This window comes from Epinephelus fuscoguttatus, linkage group LG15 (genome assembly GCF_011397635.1).
Source record: "Epinephelus fuscoguttatus linkage group LG15, E.fuscoguttatus.final_Chr_v1".
Taxonomy (NCBI): Eukaryota; Metazoa; Chordata; class Actinopteri; order Perciformes; family Serranidae; genus Epinephelus; species Epinephelus fuscoguttatus.
Window position 1 is genome coordinate 25,984,562 of NC_064766.1, and position 22,139 is coordinate 26,006,700.

Below are 22,139 nucleotides of genomic sequence, written 5' to 3' on the forward strand. Positions count from 1 at the left end.
AATCAAATAATTTAACACTTTAAGCCAGGCATAATTAACGACCGATCAATTTTTTACTTTTATTTCTAATAGTGACGCTTCAACCGGAAGTAGTTTTTACGTTAGTCGTAAAAACTTTACGCGCATTAGCCAGCTGGATGGGAGGAAAGAGAGTCGGGCAAAGACAAACATGGTAAGAAATCACTGTTTTTAGTCCTGTGTCGTGACACAAATGTAAACAGTGCTCGCAAACATTAACTTTCACGCTGGGGCGAGTGGTACAGTCAAAAACATCGCTAACGAGCGAACATTGCCTTTATATAATGAAAATAAACGTAGCTCGCGACGTTAGCATTAGCTAAGTAGCTCACGGTGAGACTAGCCAGCTCGCCTAGTTAGCTAGATAAGCTTGCTAGCCTGTAAGCCAACTGACAAACAAAATTAGCTAACGTTATGTACACTGGAAGAGCGAAAGCTATGTATTGTTGTCCATATGTTTTTAATGGCGAACTCGCTTGTTGAATGCTATCATAAATGTAAAGATATTAGCCAGCCGGTCAACACATAGCAAGTCGGTCTCTGCTGTCAGGTTAGCATGTTATTGCTAGTTCTCTTATTGCTATTAAACCATGGTGTGTTTATGTTGCTAACTACTAGCCTACCCTTTGTGGTTATTGTGAGAAATGTTGCCTGGTAAGAGTTCCTTATATATATAACAACAGATAAATGATGTGTTTGATTTAACTATTGCTGTCCTTAACATCAGTCTGTTCGTGTCTCACTACAACAAGTGTTTTATGTGTCTTTGTGCAGAACAAGCTGAAGTCCTCACAGAAGGATAAAGTTCGCCAGTTCATGATTTTCACGCAATCCAACGAGAAGACTGCACTGACCTGTCTGTCACAGAATGATTGGAAACTAGATGTTGCCACTGACAAGTTTTTCCAAAATCCAGAGCTCTATGTTTCAAATCTAAAGGGGGCCTTAGACAAGAAGAAGCTTGATCAGCTGTTCAACAGATATAGAGGTATGGAAAGCCTTTATAATATAGGGGGAAACATTTGCAGCTCATGGTGGTCTTTGTCTCATCAGAAATAAATCAGCTTCTGTCTGAATCGGAGATAACTAAATTCTGATCTGTTTCTTCTAAACCCTCCTTAGGAGAAATGAGGAGCAAAAGAATAAATAGGCACATTTTTTTCTGCTGTGCTCACAGGGTTCTCAGAGGTTTCTCAACTCTGATAACAGATAAAATAAATATACAGAGTGGAGACTTGGATTTGATCACTGAGGCAAATTTCTGAAGTTGTTTACAAGCCAATCAAGTCTTCTTTTGGATCTTACTGTTATCTCAAAAGCTGATTATTTCAGACAAATGAAGATTACTGCAGTGTGAGAGGAAAAAGAGCACGTCAAGATCTTAAATTAGGATTGTGCTGACACAAGAGGAAGGCTATTCTCACAAGCTAAATTTAAGAAGTAAGATAAAATGGTCATAATCTCATATGATGTTATATTGAGCACAGTTAGGCTGGACAAAGAAGAGATCTTATTTTGAATTTTCCTTTCCTCTGGGTACAAATAAAGCACCACAGTAATGGTCAATGTAGTTTTCAGCTTGTTACAGTTTTGATAGACAGCTTAGGAATAAATCACACAGTACAACACTGAAAATATTGAGTAATATTAATCGGAAAAAAAGTCAGTTTTGCTGTAGTAAGTAATAATCAATTCACTCTTAATGCTCTCACACTTAGATCCTCACGATGACAACAAGATTGGCATTGATGGGATCCAGCAGTTCTGTGACGACCTGGCTCTGGACCCAACCAGTATAAGTGTCCTCCTCATAGCCTGAAGTTCAGGGCAGCAACACAGTCGAGTTTCAAAACAGGAGTTCATGGACGGCATGGCAGAACAGGGGTGAGGATGTCTTTTCAGATGTACAAACAACCCCAAACTCCTCCTTTGTTGTCTGTAAATGGACTTTATCATCAAACTTAAACAGAGCTACTGTATATTCTAGGTACTCATACAGTGTGTCACAGAAATGCCTCTTTTATGTGTTTAGACTGTGGAAGATGTCAAATATAAACCGATTACTTAATATCTGTTTGAAAAAGTTAACGTTATACATACACATGATTCTTATGAATTGCTTAGTTTCACAACAAAGATGAATATACCCCACAGAAAAGAAAAATCCTGTTTGTCTGGCAAAACCTAACAGTCTGCGTTGTGTGTCCCCAGGTGTGACAGCATAGACAAGCTAAAAGCTCAGCTGCCAAAGATGGAGCAAGAGTTAAAGGACCAAGGGAAATTTAAGGACTTTTACCAGTTTACATTTAATTTTGCAAAGAATCCTGGCCAGAAAGGTTTGGGTAAGAATCTTTTAATGCTCCTCAAATCAACTGTTTATTTGTTGATAGGGTTAAGTTATCGTACCGTGTATGTTTGCTTAACTATGATATTGAAAAAAATGCAACTGGACGTTGAATCTCCCCATTATTTTAGTTATTTTCTAGGAGAAGACTTTTAACGCATACTTCCATCAACAAAATGGTTTCAAGTTTGTTAAACTGACACTAACCCTTCTGTTTTAACCCATTTATCCCTGTGTGCATGCACATGCACTATGACCTGTAATTTTTCCTTCAGTCTATTCAATTAAGGGAACAGTGTGTAGGATTCAACTGAAACTTTTACCGTGTTCCCAGCGTGAGCTCCCGCAGAGGTCTCTTTGTGTGTGTGTCTCGTGTGTCGAGTAATCCAGGAAGTGTTTCCGCGATGCGCGTATCGAGGCTTGTGTCGTTTCAGACGAGTGACGTCATTGGTGACGTCCGAAGCCTCGCTGGCCGGCTGTACCACGTGACTGGTTCGGGAAGTTGTTCAGATCTTGGCGCGAGTATTTGATAGCTATATAAACCCCATAGGTTTCATTCAAAATGTGTGGCTGTGATAGAGGAGAGTTTTTGACAGTTGAGAGTTTGGATAGTTTGGAGAGTGTGACCATTGTAATTTCAAAAAGTTAAGGTTTAAATCTACAAAATACAATAATACAAAAATAATATAGTGTGTAAAAAATACACACTATATTGGGGCGTCGGTGGCTTAGTGGTAGAGCAGGCGCCCCATGTACAAGGCTGTTGCCGCAGCGGCCCAGGTTCGAATCCAGCCTCTGGCCCCTTGCTGCATGTCACCCCCCCTTCTCTCTCTCACGCTTCCCTGTCCTGTCCATTAAAGGCAAAATGCCCCCAAAAAATATATCTTTAACAATACACACTATATTAATATAGGTGCATCATATCTTTACTGTTACTATAATGAAGAGTAGATTTATTCAATTCAGTTTAAAAAGTATATATACAAACCACTAATTGTAATAGCTTTTTTTGTCCAGTAGATGGCTTAGTAGAGCAAATGAAGTATCAAGAAGCTTTGCCCTTGAGTGAACCAATTTGATGAAAAGCTTCAGTGCTTCATGAAGCTTCATTTGCCCATCACTAGCCAACATGTCACCCATGGGGAGCCCCGAGCAACTCAAACTCACTTTCTCAGACAGGTAACAAGCGAAGAAGACCAAGGTGGAGGGAACTCAGTGTGTGGAGATGATGCCATGTTTCAGTGTCTTGGGTTCTGCATTGACCGGAGGCCTAGCACTTTGCAGGTACGGGAGTGTTTGTCACCAAGGGATTTGTACCCAAAGGAGCCACAGTGGCCATGTACCCTGGCACAGTCTATCAAGCCTATGAGCCAATTCTCCTCCAGTCCATCAGGAACCCTTTTGTATTCAGGTGTATTGATGGTGTCCTGATTGATGGCGATGACAAAGGCATCTCCAAAATGGTGTTCAACTCTTGCAGTGGCAGGGACAGACTGGGGCCCTTCATGATGAGTGACACCAGCTGGCTGACAGAAAGTCCACTAAACCCACTTGCTGTTGGTCAGTATGTGAACAACTGCTCCAACGAGTCACCTGCCAACGTGTGCTACCAGGAGTATGATGTGCCACATAAGTTTCCCATCGAGCTTCGCCAGTATTTGCCTAATGTCAACTACAGCAATGACACACAGAGGCCTCTGCGCTGTGTTGTCCATGTATCCCTCAGGGACATTACAGCAGGAGAGGAACTCTTCTCCAACTACTACACCATCGTGCGTTAGAGACAAAGTACACTCAGCTGTTCTGCTTTGGTGTCAGAAGTGAAGAAAATGGACATTTTTCCTATTTCATAAAACATTATAACTGTCTGTCTTTCTAAGGGGACAAATGATTCGTCTTTGTACACTCAGTATTGCACTGGAATAAAGGCAGAAGCACTGTAATGTGAAAGAAACAAAACTGCTGTTATTTCACAGAGTTGAAGGAAATTGTAAAAATATATAGAAAGATCTCAAATTAAATGGGCCAGGGACACAGGCCACATGGGACCTGCATGTTCCAGACCTGATCACTGCAGGGCAGTGGCATGTCCAAACCATTTTGAATAGGGTGGCGGAAGTTGGCCACTGACTTATATGAAGGGCTGGGCAAGCATTAATTTACCTATATGTATAGTGTTAATGTCTATTTTAATTTTTATCACTACAGTATATTACAATTTCTTACACTCGTGTTTAAAATGTGACAGAGTGCCCCAATAATGAGTTCTTAAACCCGTAAATGAGTTAGCATTTTTAAACTCACCCTCTGACTCGTCTCAAAGTCAATGGGTTTTTGGTAAGATGCTTTAAATAAGGTCTGTGATGAACACAAGGTTTAGAGATGTCACGTTTTGTTCTGCAACATAAAATACATCAGTGAAAACCACACTTGTGAATGCATGCTCAAAAAGGCAGCTGCTAACAAGTGCCTGAATTAGACTACAGAACTTCATCATGCTGACCACAACTTGATAGTGTCGTGGTGGTGGTTTACTTATGGCAGTTGCATTTGGGCTTCAAAAATCATACAACAGGTGCTCATTTGTGAACATTATCTTACATAACAAAATGTGCAAGAGCCATAAATGTTTGTTTGCCATAGAGGTTTTATGCCACTGTATGTGTTGTGTTTCTGTGCAGTGAAGTTTGATTGATTCAACTAACACACCTAAAACATGGCTCAATAATATTAAACAAAAGTACAAAATTCGACTTCATTATAACACAAGGTTCATAGGCAAAGCAGTTTTCTTTTTCCAGACACATTTTCCCCACAAATACAGCATGCTAACAATATTAGCATAAGCCTAAAACACTTATAAGTATGTGACACATCAAAAGCCCTGATTGGCAGCCAGTGTGAGAATGATAACATTTAAAAGGAGAAAGCCGTGAGTGGGACAATGGATCACTTTATTGTACGGAGAAAATTAGAACAACGCATGGGGAAGACGACCTTCCACCGAAAGACTAGACAGTATCACAAAAGCTACCTGTCTTATTTTTATTTCCTTGTGTCGTAATAAGAGTGATAACACACGTTACAGAAGCTATTGTGCACAGATATAAATACAGGTGTGCCTTGAGATTTCGGTGTGCCCTTTGGTGTGCCACTGGCTTAGTGGCTCGCAGACTTTTCCTCTTCCATTAAGCCAGCAACAACAGCAACATTTAACAAAGTATGACAAATTTTGGCTCTATTATAACTCACAAGGTTCACAGATAAACATGTTTTCTCCTCATATATACCACATGCTAACATTATTAGCATGAGCCTATGACATTTCCTGCTCCATAAATTATCATAGCAGCTCACTGCCTTTTCTGCTACTCGGGGTTTAATCGCACACAGGACTTAAAAATGCGATTTGCTTTGTGGAGGCTTGATTGTATTTGCAATTTACTGTTTGTTATCTGTGAAATAAAAGTGCACAAAAACTTTGTTTTCGCTCAGGGGAATGGTTTTCAGGCTACAGGTGGCCACCCCAGGCCAGTGCCAGGCAATTCCTGGACCTCTGAGTGGCGGATAAGGTATTTACTTAAGAAACAATACTGCAATTTGTAAGTACTTCAAGTAAAGGTGCTACATTTAATGTCACATAAGTAAATATACAATACAAAATGTATGATACAGTGTTTATTTCTTCTTAAAAATTCTATGTCATAATATTGGGTAGTTATGACAGATGTATTGATATGTAAGAAGCATGCTGTGATAGAGAAGTAGTGAATACTGCTGGATAGTTCAATCTATAAAGGTGTTCATATGCGGTGGATGAAAACTTTAACCTTCAAAGTAACCAGTAACTCCAGGAGCATCAAGGAACTAACCACAGCCTTGTAATGGAAACTTACAGCAGGACAGATCAATGTTGTCAGACTGGTTATAAAACCGACAGCGCTGTAGGGGGAGGGATCGAGTGATCATATTCAAGTTCAGTTTTTAAAAAGTGCAAACTTTGATGTCACAAGGAAATCCATTCACATGATTTGTTCAATCAGGAATTAACATCAACTTCATCCACATCTGGGGGCAAAAACAGTAGACAGGCACATCTATGGTTAAAATGAGTCTCATGAGTAAGTCAGCTGACTCTTTCATACAAGAATATTACCAAATGATGGCAGACAGGGCGAGGCACCAGGCACACAGACGGTTGGAACTAGAAGAACAATGGCAATACAGAGGGAAGCAGGTCATGGTGATTGTAACATTGGGCTAAAACACTTCATATGAGAGGAAAACACAAGGATATTACATGATGTTGGTTATAATAGTGTAAGGATACGGGTGAAAAGTGCAAAGAAAAGGCTGTTTAATATCAATTTGGAATTACTCAAGTCCAGTAAGTAGTGGAAGTTTACAATATAACGCCTGGCATCAAGAAGGAAACCTTGCCCAATTGTTTCCTCACATCGTGCCACATAAATACTGGTTAGACAAGTTTGTCTGTCTAATCATGTTTCTACAGGATGATTAACGTACCAGGTCTCCCTCTGCTCCACCTCCTTCATTACACACCCCGCTTCCATATGGCAGGGAGTGTCACGATGACAGGTACAGGGAGTCATTCCTGCTACTACTGTAGGGTAGGGTAGGGTTTTTCTCCACATTTGGCTGTCTCCTGCTCGGCAACCCGAAGCTGTAGGGATTTTTATATAGCACCAGTTTCTTGAATATGTGTTGGCAAGGCTACGTGACAAACCTGATGGCCGATGGCAGCTGTCAGGATAGCGCCATTGTTGGATATGTGGACGACAAATGTGTTCTGGCAGCACATGCCGGTGGTACTTTCGAAAATATCACGGTAAGAAGGGCTAAATGGTTTAATTGAATTTAAAGTGCGGTCCCGTTTGACAGTGTTGTTTATGTATCACTCACGCAGTCGCTCGTCAGACGGAATAGCGTGAAAAACCGCTACCTCGCAGGGTCTAAATGACTAGCAAGCTAACAGTACCGCGCTAGCTTGTGTGCTAGCTAGTTTACCGTTGGTCTGTCTCGGTTATTTCCTGCTAAGGAAACGTTGCGGGATTAGACCTCGTGTTGATCAGATAAGACTTCACTTATTGTGGCTTTCACGTAGTGATGTGACTTGCCGTGCCGAGGCTTCGAAGCGTGTGTCGAATAATCCAGGAAGTATTTCCGCGATGCGCGTATCGAGGCTTGTGTCGTTTCAGACGAGTGACGTCATTGGTGACGTCCGAAGCCTCGCTGGCCGGCTGTACCACGTGACTGGTTCGGGAAGTTGTTCAGATCTTGGCGCGAGTATTTGATAGATATGTAAACCCCATAGTTTCATTCAAAATGTGTGGCTGTGATAGAGGAGAGTTTTTGACAGTTGAGAGTTTGGATAGTTTGGAGAGTGTGACCATTGTAATTTCAAAAAGTTAAGGTTTAAATCTTTTCACCGGTGGACGTTTGATCAGCTTACTACCAGGCTTCCTTATTATTAAAGCAAGTATTCTAGCCGCATATTCATACATGCATTTGTATCTTTGATGGGAATGACTGTGTTTTTTTTTTTAATTCATTGAGAGGGACGGCATGAGAGCTCGTCCGGTGCAAAGACGTCACTTTACTTCCGCTACTTGCTGCAGGGATGAGATGTGGTCAGTCCCAGAAACTGAGGGACTTGTATGGAGATAGATGTGCCTCAGTGTTATTTCTGTGAGCAGATCGACAGTCTGGGTGCAAGTGTGTAAGCTGTGAATATAAAGCAACTTCCTAAAATGCAACAAAGGTTTGTTAACTCAGAAAAATATTCGGTAAATATGAAACAGATTTACAATTAAAACAAAACAGACTTCAAACATAAAAAGACTCTTGCAGAGAAATTGCAGAGAAATCTGCAAGACCAGAACTTAGATGCACAAATAAAAACTGGAATCACAAATATCTGTTTTAAAGCTGTATTTATTTGGAAGATATTCGCAGATGCATTTAATTTATTTGTAGAAAAAAATAGATGTATTGACAGATATTTTCTTCATTTGTGGATTTAGTTTGATCCGTTTTTTTTTTATAACTGCAAAGTATTTATTTTTTTGTTTTTTGTTTTTTTAGTTTACAACTATTTTGGTTTTTCTGGAAGTTTGTTTCATATTTACAGATTACACATGGGGATTGTTGGTCAGTTCGCACAAACAATCTAGGATCTACTATCAATAGACAGGCGCTGATTTGCACACTTTCTTGAAACAAATTCAGTATCTTAAATATGAACAAGTCATTTTATGATAGATGATTTTACAATGGAATTTTGCTTGTTAATCAATTGTTTAATGAAGAAGGACTTCTATACAACTATTCAGATACAATATACCAATTAGGGACTGTTTATCAGAGGAGGGTGGCTGGGGTTTGACTTTGTTTTTTTTTTTGTTTGTTTGTTTGTTTTTTCCACTTTGATGCTCCCCAAAACTACAAATAATTTTCCTTGAGCTTCCCTGAGTGACTGGCAGAAAATGCACGAACTTCCCTCAACCATAAATTGGTTATTAGATTGTTAAAACATCCCTGTGGTGTTTGAAAGTTAAAAGTTTAAGACGAAATCCTGGAGTTGAAAACAGCCTCCATTTTTCACTCTTGTCATCCATGGTGGTTGTAGGGTTCCCATAGTCGTAGACAACTTGGAAGAATCATAGGCTTTAGCAAGCACATTTTAGCCATGGAATTAGTAAAAATAATTGAAAAGTTTTAGAAATGTGATGGAAATTCATTGTTGCAGAAATCTTAGGTGGATAACTTTCCAAGTAATGTAGCATAGCGGCAAGTTTATTTTCTGTAGCTTTTCGATGTAATGTAGCTCTAATATACATATCAGGAACGCCAGGTAAGTGGGGCAAGGCTTTTTTTTTTTTTAAATAAATCTTACTATTTTAAGGGAAGATTTTTATTGTTTGTTTGTTTTTCTAATGAAAGCATCCATCACACATGAGGTGTCCAGGGACTCTCAGAAATGAGAACACCAAAAAATTTCTGTTTTTAACAGTTTCTGGCTATGATGAATAGAGTACTTTTGGCCATTATTAAAGAACATGTGCCTTCCAAAGTTATGTTTTCTCTAAAAAACTTGTGGTAAAATAAATTCAAAATAGAATTATTAAAATTGTAAACCAGAAAAAAGCCCTCCCCAGTGCTTACAAAATTCTTTGACATGCCTCCTCCTTTTTGCACCACCCCTCCTACCTTACAAATAGTGAACAGTCCCTAACCCCAAAAGAATTTTCTCTAGTTTTTGATGCCCTCCCATCTGGTACATATTATTTAGGAATGCAGATCACTCTGCCTTGAACAGTGTCACCCCCGATCCAGTTCAATCTCCATTAGTCAAGTTTGTTTTTTCTTTAATAGACATATGAACTCCAGAAAAGGGGCTTTGTTTCAGGACAGCATGGTTTCTATTCCTGCAGCAACATTTTATTGGAGTTATTTCATCAGTGATAATTGACAAGAAGAATGTTTTGGGCATACCACAAAAGTTTCTCCTAACAAAGAAGTTAAAGAGGTTTCATTTAAACTGATACAATAACTCTATCCAGTGAACATTTGCAGATGTAAATTTGCAAACTAAAAACTAAATTCTTTGTATCTGTAAAGGAAATGGAACAATACTTGTCAACGCTTTCTTCCTAACAAAACAAAAAGGCTATTAAAACAATGAATGCTAACTCCTGATGCATGGGTAGATGATGTCACCGAGAGAGGAAATAAATCCCCTAGATAGTAAAGGTTCACTATTTCATTAAATTATATCATTTATGTTTTTATTATAGTGTAGCTAGTATAAAAAAGAATTTTTTTTACCTTAACAGAGCATTGGAGAATTCATGCCCTTTCTTGTGGACATTTTTGTGTCTCTTATACTCTGAGGAATTATGTCATGTCACTGGAAGCATGTTATATGTATCTGAGGGTCTGACTGACATTGTCCCAATCCTGTGGTTTTCTGTGTTTTTCAGTCTCAAGAAATTGACGTCCTTATCGGCAAGGACAGGGAGACCTTTTACACCAACGGTCTCACCCTGGGCTCAAAGAAGTGTTCTGTCCTCAGAGACTTTCTCCATGATGATGGGGACTGGACAATGGACATCAGGACAAAGAGCTCAGGAGGCGAACCTACATACAATGTCTCTGTGGGAAGAGCTGGAAAAGGTAAAAGTGTAGTTTTAAAAAATTTACAAATTTCCCCTCTTAAAACATCTGTATTTATTCAAGTTTCTCACCAAAACTAAGTTTTACGTGATTACATTTGAACACCTCATGATAACTTTATAATTTACCTTCCCCCAATATATTTATATTTTTCATACATTTTTTCATACTTTTTTTTCTTACCACCTGCTGCTAACAGCTAACATTAAGGCCTCATTTCCACTTGCATATATGTACGGAGACAAGGCGACTAGAAGTCCATACATTCCTATGGGAGTCTCTGTGACATCCGATGTGCTTTCCCCTCCGTAATATTTCGAGTACGTTAAAAAATTGGAACTCTTGCAGTGGATTTCGGAGAGACCATATGACAGTGTATTAGCTTAGCTAACATGCTGCTAACTGGCTAACAGGCTATTTTCTTCAGTTTAGTTACCTGTGATCGTCAAGTTAGTTTGTCTGTTTTAAAAAGAACCTGTTGATCTAGTTTAACACATTGTGAATCAGAGTAGCGTTGTTCTGCTAAAATATGGTTAGACACTATACAGTCAGATCGTCATTATCGGTCAATCAATTCAATTTTATGAAGCCCAACATCACAAATAACAGTTTGCCTCTGAGGACATTACAGCATACGAGATCCCTCAGAACTTTGGACCCTCACAGTGGATAAGGAAAAACTCCCCCCAAAAAAACCTTCAATGGGGAAAAAAGACTCATTATTATGACTCATTCAGCTGTTCATACATCTTTTTAATTAGATATCTCATAAAACATGCCACTTACCTGGCAGGTGCTGTTTTTGTCCCGGTAATGTTCCAACCACATGTTCCAAACTACTAGATGGCAAAATCCGGACAAAATTAGCCTCCTCCACGGCTACAGGTAGTTTCTATCAGGTTTCTAGTCATCCATAAAGAAATGCACTTCAGTGCGTTGGACATTAGAGGCGTCATCCGTATCATTACAGATCTACGGACACTAGTTGCATACGTAAGTGGAAATGAGGAGCAAGTAGCTCTCCTCCTGCTGATTTGCAACACGAATTTAGCCAAGAAATTGGTGCATCCCTAGAATCACCTACTGCAGTCTGTGGTAACAAAGCAACCCTGTTAGCCCTGTATGGCACACTGTTGAATATCCCTGGACACTTCTGGTGATGATACTTCTTACTAGGAATGTCTTTCCCTTACCTTTTTTTGCTTTTTTTAACTGTCCCTTTTCTATCTCTTCTCTTTCAGTTTTGGTTCTTGTAATGGGCAAAGAAGGGGTCTATGGAGGCGGATTGAATAAGAAGGCTTACTCGATGGCAAAATACTTGAGGGATTCAGGGTTTTAATGTTTTTTAGTCATGGGAAAGGAGGCAGTCCATGGTGGAAGTCTTAACAAGAAAGCACATGGAATGGCTGAGTACCTGAGGAAGTCTGGATATTAAGCAACCTCTCCACCCATCCATCAACTTAGCAGCTCACTCCCTCCCAACTGCATTGTGTTGACACTACTACTTCCAGGATTAGATGGCATACGATGTTACTTCCTCCCCAGTCTACTTTTATAAACAGCCTTCTGTTTGCTTATCTCCTTCCACACTCCCTTTTTTTATATAAACCCTCCCCACTTTAATATTGTACTTCTCATGTTTTTGTTTTTTTTGGCACTACAGTAATGGCATGTTCATTAAAATGTTTATTAACCAAAAGATTGTGCAAAAATAAAAGTGTAAACAAAAAAAAATTGGACTCGCCTTGTTTAACATTCACTTAGCAACTGGCTAATATTCCAAGGGGAAGTACACATGTAATGGTGGTGATAGTTTGCATAGTTTTGCTTTTTGAGCATTACTAAAGATGCCAGTTTTTGTTTCTTTAGCATGTGGGCATTTAAAAGTTGCATGCATACCCTCTTTAGCATACAGATCCCAGCCCTGTCCTCTCTCTGTCCCAGCATAATATTCCAGCCAAAACCATCTTCTCTTCTGCCTCCATCTTTCAAGCCTCCATTAAAGAAAAGACCAATTTTCTCTGACAAAAGTCCTGTATGTGTGTACCACCCTCAAGCACAACATCCTCTACCCTCCATCACATGCTTTTGCTGTTGTACCTGAATGTGGTCTTAAAAGTTAATGATGTGGTGTTGGGCTATTTGAGTTGTAGTGTAAGGTCAGCATTGCTGAGGTCTCAAAGATATCGTCATGATAATGTCACCACGTCCTGGAGTCTTAGTGGACATTCCACCTCTGTGACAGTCAGTTGGCTTCTGCCATTTGTAAATTTTTCTGTAAATCACAACACGCTTGTTATGTGGAGTTCTTTCCCCCCCGCCCCGCCCCGCCCCCAAACACGTGGGGGTAACACAGACATAGCCAAGGAAACAGGCTTATTATTTGCCATCAATGATAAACTTCCAATCAGGCTCCCACCCAGTGAAGTAAGGAAGTTACGATGGGCCCCAGTGCACGCTATTGTGCATGTGTTGTCTTGACAGAAATACAGACTTAACATTAGACAACATCAACATACATATCACCCAGCAATCCTCAGTGCATATGTGACAAAAATATCAAAGAAAGTAAGAAATGAATCATTTCATTGAATAGTTTTTATCGTATATTTATAGATCTTACATACAATTTTTAGATAGCTGACTATAAAAGAAAATCAAATTTCTGACCAAGTATATCTAACTCTGCCTCCATAGGCGGCGCTGTGTCCTTTTTAATATAGTGCATATTGAACTAGTTCCGGTTGACCTAATGAGGAAGCTAACGATGCTAGCTGGCGGAGCATGAATGTCGTTTCCTCGTCCGTCCAGAGGTGCGTCTTCTGCTTCTCGGTCGCCATGGTGTTTGTTTGTTTTTTGGGAGTTACTGCATGTTATACTGAACTGCTGCTACGTCATCTCCTTCTTCTTCTTACGGCTGAAAACCCACGAAAGAAAAAGTGGTGCATGCGCAGAACACAGAGTCCAACTCCAGCTGGACTAACTGGATTATACTGAACCTGTCTAAAAATGAGAAAACTCTGCGGCAGGTGCCGGAGCTCTCTGAGGACAAGCTGGTGCCAGATGAGGAGGTGTCACATAGCTTACTGCAGCAATGTTGGCTCCTGAGCAGGAGTCTGAAGAGCTGCAGTAAGCTATGTGACACCTCCTCATCTGGCACCAGCTTGTCCTCAGAGAGCTCCGGCACCTGCCGCAGAGTTTTCTCATTTTTAGACAGGTTCAGTATAATCCAAGGGATACAAGGACAACACAGCGCAGAGGCCTCTGTGTGTCATTGCTGTAGTTGACATTAGGCAGATACTGGCGAAGCTCGATGGGAAACTTATGTGGCACATCATACTCCTGGTAGCACACGTTGGCAGGTGACTCGTTGGAGCAGTTGTTCACATACTGACCAACAGCAAGTGGGTTTAGTGGACTTTCTGTCAGCCAGCTGGTGTCACTCATCATGAAGGGCCCCAGTCTGTCCCTGCCACTGCAGGAGTTGAACACCATTTTGGAGATGCCTTTGTCATCGCCATCAATCAGGACACCATCAATACACCTGAATACAAAAGGGTTCCTGATGGACTGGAGGAGAATTGGCTCATAGGCTTGATAGACTGTGCCAGGGTACATGGCCACTGTGGCTCCTTTGGGTACAAATCCCTTGGTGACAAACACTCCCGTACCTGCAAAGGGCAAAGTGCTAGGCCTCCGGTCAATGCAGAACCCAAGACACTGAAACATGGCATCATCTCCACACACTGAGCTCCCTCCACCTTGGTCTTCTTCGCTGGTTACCTGTCTGAGAAAGTGAGTTTGAGTTGCTCGGGGCTCCCCATGGGTGACATGTTGGCTCCTGAGCAGGAGTCTGAAGAGCTGCAGTAAGCTATGTGACACCTCCTCATCCGGCACCAGCTTGTCCTCAGAGAGCTCCGGCACCTGCCGCAGAGTTTTCTCATTTTTAGACAGGTTCAGTATAATCCAAGGCACAAACCTGTGTCTGTACGATTTCCATTTGTTCTGAAATCTTTTTAGAGCAGTTCTAAACATCCAGGTCGACGTCTGATATGTCGGACATGGGGGAAGGAGCTTGTTTTTGTGGATTTCAGAGTCACTTCCGGTAAGTCGCTCCAAAATAAAAAGCACATTTGTTGAGATATCAAAATTCGTCTCAGAACTGTCAAACTTTGATAAGATATTTTTCGGTTTGCGACATTTTTTATAATGTTTTAGTTAATGAGTATAAAATCAAATAATTTAACACTTTAAGCCAGGCATAATTAACGACCGATCAATTTTTACTTTTATTTCTAATAGTGACGCTTCAACCGGAAGTAGTTTTACGTTAGTCGTAAAAACTTTACGCACATTAGCCAGCTGGATGGGAGGAAAGAGAGTCGGGCAAAGACAAACATGGTAAGAAATCACTGTTTTTAGTCCTGTGTCGTGACACAAATGTAAACAGTGCTCGCAAACATTAACTTTCACGCTGGGGCGAGTGGTACAGTCAAAAAACATCGCTAACGAGCGAACATTGCCTTTATATAATGAAAATAAACGTAGCTCGCGACGTTAGCATTAGCTAAGTAGTGCACGGTGAGACTAGCCAGCTCGCCTAGTTAGCTAGCTAAGCTTGCTAGCCTTTAAGCCAACTGACAAACAAAATTAGCTAACGTTATGTACACTGGAAGAGCGAAAGCTATGTATTGTTGTCCATATGTTTTTAATGGCGAACTCGCTTGTTGAATGCTATCATAAATGTAAAGATATTAGCCAGCCGGTCAACACATAGCAAGTCGGTCTCTGCTGTCAGGTTAGCATGTTATTGCTGGTTCTCTCATTGCTATTAAACCATGGTGTGTTTATGTTGCTAACTACTAGCCTACCCTTTGTGGTTATTGTGAGAAATGTTGCCTGGTAAGAGTTCCCTTCTATATATAACAACAGATAAATGATGTGTTTGATTTTACTATTGCTGTCCTTAACACCAGTCTGTTCGTGTCTCACTACAACAAGTGTTTTATGTGTCTTTGTGCAGAACAAGCTGAAGTCCTCACAGAAGGATAAAGTTCGCCAGTTCATGATTTTCACGCAATCCAACGAGAAGACTGCACTGACCTGTCTGTCACAGAATGATTGGAAACTAGATGTTGCCACTGTTAAGTTTTTCCAAAATCCAGAGCTCTATGTTTCAAATCTAAAGGGGGCCTTAGACAAGAAGAAGCTTGATCAGCTGTTCAACAGATATAGAGGTATGGAAAGCCTTTATAATATAGGGGGAAACATTTGCAGCTCATGGTGGTCTTTGTCTCATCAGAAATAAATCAGCTTCTGTCTGAATCGGAGATAACTAAATTCTGATCTGTTTCTTCTAAACCCTCCTTAGGAGAAATGAGGAGCAAAAGAATAAATAGGCACATTTTTTTCTGCTGTGCTCACAGGGTTCTCAGAGGTTTCTCAACTCTGATAACAGATAAACTAAATATACAGAGTGGAGACTTGGATTTGATCACTGAGGCAAATTTCTGAAGTTGTTTACAAGCCAATCAAGTCTTCTTTTGGATCTTACTGTTATCTCAAAAGCTGATTATTTCAGACAAATGAAGATTACTGCAGTGTGAGAGGAAAAAGAGCACGTCAAGATCTTAAATTAGGATTGTGCTGACACAAGAGGAAGGCTATTCTCACGAGCTAAATTTAAGAAGTAAGATAAAATGGTCATAATCTCATATGATGTTATATTGAGCACACAGTTAGGCTGGACAAAGAAGAGATCTTATTTTGAATTTTCCTTTCCTCTGGGTACAAATAAAGCACCACAGTAATGGTCAATGTAGTTTTCAGCTTGTTACAGTTTTGATAGACAGCTTAGGAATAAATCACACAGTACAACACTGAAAATATTGAGTAATATTAATCGGGAAAAAAGTCAGTTTTGCTGTAAAGTAATAATCAATTCACTCTTAATGCTCTCACACTTAGATCCTCACGATGACAACAAGATTGGCATTGATGGGATCCAGCAGTTCTGTGATGACCTGGCTCTGGACCCAACCAGTATAAGTGTCCTCCTCATAGCCTGGAAGTTCAGGGCAGCAACACAGTGCGAGTTTTCAAAACAGGAGTTCATGGACGGCATGGCAGAACAGGGGTGAGGATGTCTTTTCAGATGTACAAACAACCCCCAAACTCCTCCTTTGTGAACCGATTACTTAATATCTGTTTGAAAAAGTTAACGTTATACATACACATGATTCTTATGAATTGCTTAGTTTTACTACAACAGATGAATATACCCCACAGAAAAGAAAAATCCTGTTTGTCTGGCAAAACCTAACAGTCTGCGTTGTGTGTCCCCAGGTGTGACAGCATAGACAAGCTAAAAGCTCAGCTGCCAAAGATGGAGCAAGAGTTAAAGGACCAAGGGAAATTTAAGGACTTTTACCAGTTTACATTTAATTTTGCAAAGAATCCTGGCCAGAAAGGTTTGGGTAAGAATCTTTTAATGCTCCTCAAATCAACTGTTTGTTTGTTGATAGGGTTAAGTTATTGTACCGTGTATGTTTGCTTAACTATGATATTGAAAAAACTGCAACTGGACGTTGAATCTCCCCATTATTTTAGTTATTTTCTAGGGGAAGACTTTTAACGCATACTTCCATCAACAAAATGGTTTCAAGTTTCAATTACAGTAATAAAACGTTTGTTAAACTGACACTAAACCTTCTGTTTTAATTCCTTTAAGGGTCATTCTAATATAAATTCTGTAATACCATGAAACTGCGATATTTTCTGAGAAGGTTATTGTACCATGAAAATCTCATACCTTTGCAACCCTATTTGTCGAAAGTATATAGACTATCTCTGGTTGTCTTGCAGATTTAGATATGGCAATTGCATATTGGAATTTAGTACTGGCTGGAAGATTCAAGTTCCTGGACTTGTGGAACCAATTTTTAGTTGTAAGTTGATAATCATACTCAAGATTACTCTGAAAGTATTATTACTTCTTGTTGACTTCTTCAACTTTGCCCCTCATCTTTTGCAGGAGCACCACAAAAGATCAATTCCTAAGGACACTTGGAACCTCTTACTAGACTTCAGCACAATGATCACGGATGACATGTCAAATTATGATGAGGAAGGTTTGTACAACACTCAGCTGGAAGTGAACCCATTTATCCCTGTGTGCATGCACATACACTATGACCTGTAATTTTTCCTTCAGTTTATTCAATTAAAGGAACAGTGTGTAGGATTCAACTGAAACTTTTACAGTGTTCCAAGCGTGAGCTCCCGCAGAGGTCTCTTTCTCTCTAGACTAAACACTCTAGGTGATTCAAACCGGTATAAACACTTGACAAAGCAGTTTCACGTTACAAATCAGTGTTTCTCTGACACTGTTTAGGTTGTCGTAGATGGGCCGCTAGCCCAGCACTTGCTACCATGAGGTCACCTTTTTCCTCTGGTAACGTAATGTGTGCTAACCTTCTTTGATCGAGACGTTCAGGAGGTTTTCACTGTGGGACAAATTATCTGTCAAGGTCTCTTCAGCCCCTGTCTCACTGCACAAAAACCCCACTTTAACCCGCAAACGTGGCTTCTGCATGTAATGGGAAAGGTTACAATCTACATTCACACATGGGTCAAATGACTCTGCAGCAGTCACAGGCATTTATCAGCTTCAGCTCCAATGGGCAGTGATGGAAATACCACATCCGTGTCAATGTACTAATTTTAGCCTTTACCGATGAGTTGCAGTGAGATGCCACCACAAAATACCACGCCCAGGTAAAGCTCACGCATCGCTCCAAAGTAGTCGGCACCAAGTTTTAAGGGACTGAATAAGTAAAGAATAAAATGAAGTAATTGCAGAAACACTTTTACTGGCATCCACGCTGCTTCTCTCGTTTTACGTAACTGTTTCCCGGCTTGTCTGTGACGTCGAACATGATGCACCATTTAAAAAAAAAAAGAAAAGAAATCAGAAAGGCATGCTTGTCTGCTGCAGAGCTTTGTAAATGGCGTGCCACACACACTTACAGACTCAGCACAGTGAAGATGTATATTTTATTCTTAATATCTTAAGTACTAGTGTTAACATGGTAGCATGTTGCAAATTTTTATTTCTGTTTTTTGTATTTTATTACTTAATATTTACGCACTTCTATTTCATACTCCTATTCTTACGTCTCATAATTCTCTATTCTTTACATCAGAGCGACTGTAACGAATCATAATGTCTCCTCATGGATCAAAAAAGTATTTCTGATTCTGATAAGTTCAGAATATTCAGATATTTCTCTCCAGAACAAATAGACTTGGTCATTTATACCGGTAAAAACACTGATAAAGCACTTTCACATTAAAAAAAAAGTTTTTTCTGATGCTGCTCGTCACAGAGGTCCTTCTAACTACAGGAAAAGACAGAGGTGTGAATGTCCCTGTTTAGAGCCAGTGTTTGGTTTGTTCGTTCTGAGCTACTGTAGAAACATTGTGGTGCAACATGGCACTCTGCGTAGATGAGCACCTGCTCCCTTTGCAGACATAAATGCTCTTCCTAAGGTAACAAAAACCCAACAATTCTTATTAAACTAAACTTTTACCGTGTTCCAAGCATGAGCTCCCGCAGAGGTCTCTTTGTGTGTGTGTCTCGTGTGTCGAGTAATCCAGGAAGTGTTTCCGCGATGCGCGTATCGAGGCTTGTGTCGTTTCAGACGAGTGACGTCATTGGTGACGTCCGAAGCCTCGCTGACCGGCTGTACCACGTGACTGGTTCGGGAAGTTGTTCAGATCTTGGCGCGAGTATTTGATAGCTATATAAACCCCATAGGTTTCATTCAAAATGTGTGGCTGTGATAGAGGAGAGTTTTTGACAGTTGAGAGTTTGGATAGTTTGGATAGTTTGGAGAGTGTGACCATTGTAATTTCAAAAAGTTAAGGTTTAAATCTACAAAATACAATAATACAAAAATAATATAGTGTGTAAAAAATACACACTATATTGGGGCGTCATGGCTTAGTGGTAGAGCAGGCGCCCCATGTACAAACTGTTGCCGCAGCGGCCCAGGTTCGAATCCAGCCTCTGGCCCCTTGCTGCATGTCACCCCCCCTTCTCTCTCTCACGCTTCCCTGTCCTGTCCATTAAAGGCAAAATGCCCCCAAAAAATATATCTTTAACAATACACACTATATTAATATAGGTGCATCATATCTTTACTGTTACTATAATGAAGAGTAGATTTATTCAATTCAGTTTAAAAAGTATATATACAAACCACTAATTGTAATAGCTTTTTTTGTCCAGTAGATGGCTTAGTAGAGCAAATGAAGTATCAAGAAGCTTTGCCCTTGAGTGAACCAATTTGATGAAAAACTTCAGTGCTTCATGAAGCTTCATTTGCCCATCACTAGCCAACATGTCACCCATGGGGAGCCCCGAGCAACTCAAACTCACTTTCTCAGACAGGTAACAAGCGAAGAAGACCAAGGTGGAGGGAACTCAGTGTGTGGAGATGATGCCATGTTTCAGTGTCTTGGGTTCTGCATTGACCGGAGGCCTAGCACTTTGCCCTTTGCAGGTACGGGAGTGTTTGTCACCAGGGGATTTGTACCCAAAGGAGCCACAGTGGCCATGTACCCTGGCACAGTCTGTCAAGCCTATGAGCCAATTCTCCTCCAGTCCATCAGGAACCCTTTTGTATTCAGGTGTATTGATGGTGTCCTGATTGATGGCAATGACAAAGGCATCTCCAAAATGGTGTTCAACTCCTGCAGTGGCAGGGACAGACTGGGGCCCTTCATGATGAGTGACACCAGCTGGCTGACAGAAAGTCCACTAAACCCACTTGCTGTTGGTCAGTATGTGAACAACTGCTCCAACGAGTCACCTGCCAACGTGTGCTACCAGGAGTATGATGTGCCACATAAGTTCAGAGAGAGGAACTCTTCTCCAACTACTACACCATCGTGCGTTAGAGACAAAGTACACTCAGCTGTTCTGCTTTGGTGTCAGAAGTGAAGAAAATGGACATTTTTCCTATTTCATACAACATTATAACTGTCTGTCTTTCTAAGGGGACAAATGATTTGTCTTTGTACACTCAGTATTGCACTGGAATAAAGGCAGAAGCACTGTAATATGAAAGAAACAAAACTGCTGTTATTTCACAGAGTTGAAGGAAATTGTAAAAATATATAGAAAGATCTCAAATTAAATGGGCCAGGGACACAGGCCACATGGGACCTGCATGTTCCAGACCTGATCACTGCAGGGGCAGTGGCATGTCCAAACCATTTTGAATAGGGTGGCGGAAGTTAGCCACTGACTTATGAAGGGCTGGGCAAGCATTAATTTACCTATATGTATAGTGTTAATGTCTATTTTAATTTTTATCACTACAGTATATTACAATTTCTTACACTCGTGTTTAAAATGTGACAGAGTGCCCCATTAATGAGTTCTTAAACCCGTAAATGAGTTAGCATTTTGAACTCACCCTCTGACTTGTCTCAAAGTCAATGGGTTTTTGGTAAGATGCTTTAAATAAGGTCTGTGATGAACACAAGCTTTAGAGATGTCACGTTTTGTTCTGCCACATAAAATACATCAGTGAAAACCACACTTGTGAATGCTGGCTCAAAAAGGCAGCTGCTAACAAGTGCCTGAATTAGACTACAGAACTTCATCATGCTGACCACAACTTGATAGTGTCGTGGTGGTGGTTTACTTATGGCAGTTGCATTTGGACTTCAAAAATCTTACAAGAGGTGCTCATTTGTGAACATTATCTTACATAACAAAATGTGCAAGTGCCATAAATGTTTGTTTGCCACAGAGGTTTTATGCCACTGTATGTGTTGCATTTCTGTGCAGTGCAGTGAAGTTTGATTGATTCAACTAACACACCTAAAACATGGCTTAATAGCAATAATATTAAACAAAAGTACAAAATTCGACTTCATTATAACACAAGGTTCATAGGCAAAGCAGTTTTCTTTTTCCAGACACATTTTCCCCACAAATACAGCATGCTAACAATATTAGCATAAGCCTAAAACACTTATAAGTATGTGACACATCAAAAGCCCTGATTGGCAGCCAGTGTGAGAATGATAACATTTAAAAGGAGAAAGCCGTGAGTGGGACAATGGATCACTTTATTGTACGGAGAAAATTAGAACAACGCATGGGGAAGACGACCTTCCACCGAAAGACTAGACAGTATCACAAAAGCTACCTGTCTTATTTTTATTTCCTTGTGTTGTAATAAGAGTGATAACACACGTTACAGAAGCTATTGTGCACAGATATAAATACAGGTGTGCCTTGAGATTTAGGCGTGCCCTTTGGTGGCTTAGTGGCTCACAGACTTTTCCTCTTCCATTAAGCCAGCAACAACAGCAACATTTAACAGAGTATGACAAATTTTGGCTCTATTATAACTCACAAGGTTCACAGATAAACACGTTTTCTTCTCATATATACCACATGCTAACCTTATTAGCATGAGCCTATGACATTTCCTGCTCCATAAATTATCATAGCAGCTCACTGCCTTTTCTGCTACTCGGGGTTTAATCGCACACAGGACTT

The 22,139-nt window shown here is 40.2% G+C and overlaps 4 protein-coding genes and 1 pseudogene across 9 annotated transcripts in view; 3 read left to right on the plus strand and 2 right to left on the minus strand.

Annotated features, from left to right (window-relative positions):
• The window catches only part of LOC125902232 (SET domain-containing protein 9-like), a 37,067-nt gene that overhangs the window by 2,635 nt on the left and 12,293 nt on the right, over window positions 1–22,139 (minus strand). Inside the window, exon 1 of one of the 2 annotated variants that reach the window (XM_049598434.1) lies at window positions 13,704–13,722. The exons of the other annotated variant lie outside the window; for it this stretch is intronic. The gene's annotated coding sequence lies outside the window, so the exon portion shown is untranslated. Of the gene's footprint in view, window positions 1–13,703; window positions 13,723–22,139 lie in introns of those variants that run through there. 2 annotated transcript variants of the gene reach the window in all.
• Window positions 15–22,139, plus strand: part of dcun1d1 (DCN1, defective in cullin neddylation 1, domain containing 1 (S. cerevisiae)) — a 39,621-nt gene continuing 17,496 nt past the window's right edge. The window contains exons 1-7 of one of the 5 annotated variants that reach the window (XM_049598431.1): window positions 15–172; window positions 793–1,006; window positions 16,526–16,694; window positions 16,904–17,034; window positions 17,423–17,505; window positions 17,592–17,688; window positions 20,013–20,214. In XM_049598431.1, coding sequence (XP_049454388.1) covers window positions 170–172; window positions 793–1,006; window positions 16,526–16,694; window positions 16,904–17,034; window positions 17,423–17,505; window positions 17,592–17,688; window positions 20,013–20,062 — 747 coding nt within the window. In that variant the 5' untranslated portion in view covers window positions 15–169 and the 3' untranslated portion in view covers window positions 20,063–20,214. Of the gene's footprint in view, window positions 173–792; window positions 1,007–14,881; window positions 14,960–15,581; window positions 15,796–16,525; window positions 16,695–16,903; window positions 17,035–17,422; window positions 17,506–17,591; window positions 17,689–20,012; window positions 20,215–22,139 lie in introns of those variants that run through there. The other 4 variants (XM_049598427.1, XM_049598432.1, XM_049598429.1 and 1 more) reach the window with 4 other exon arrangements.
• Window positions 3,542–22,108, plus strand: LOC125902234 (SET domain-containing protein 9-like; annotated as a pseudogene).
• On the plus strand, window positions 6,958–12,292 carry LOC125902238 (profilin-2-like). Its single transcript, XM_049598437.1, has 3 exons — window positions 6,958–7,211; window positions 10,366–10,558; window positions 11,800–12,292. Exons 1-3 carry the CDS (start codon window positions 7,083–7,085, stop codon window positions 11,895–11,897), a joined length of 420 nt encoding a protein of 139 aa, XP_049454394.1. The 5' UTR covers window positions 6,958–7,082; the 3' UTR covers window positions 11,898–12,292.
• LOC125902233 (SET domain-containing protein 9-like) lies at window positions 13,776–14,654 on the minus strand. The gene has a single exon (XM_049598435.1). The coding sequence runs from the start codon at window positions 14,591–14,593 to the stop codon at window positions 13,778–13,780; it is 816 nt and encodes a 271-aa protein (XP_049454392.1). The 5' UTR covers window positions 14,594–14,654; the 3' UTR covers window positions 13,776–13,777.

Excerpts from the sequence above, each read along its gene's own strand:
- LOC125902238 (XM_049598437.1), top strand. The coding sequence starts at position 7,083 with ATGTGTTGGCAAGGCTACGTGACAAACCTGATGGCCGATGGCAGCTGT. Across the intron at positions 7,212-10,365 it reads GTACTTTCGAAAATATCACG|TCTCAAGAAATTGACGTCCT; the intron begins GTAAGAAGGGCT and ends TGTGTTTTTCAG. Across the intron at positions 10,559-11,799 it reads TGTGGGAAGAGCTGGAAAAG|TTTTGGTTCTTGTAATGGGC; the intron begins GTAAAAGTGTAG and ends CTTCTCTTTCAG.
- LOC125902233 (XM_049598435.1), bottom strand. The coding sequence starts at position 14,593 with ATGTTTAGAACTGCTCTAAAAAGATTTCAGAACAAATGGAAATCGTAC.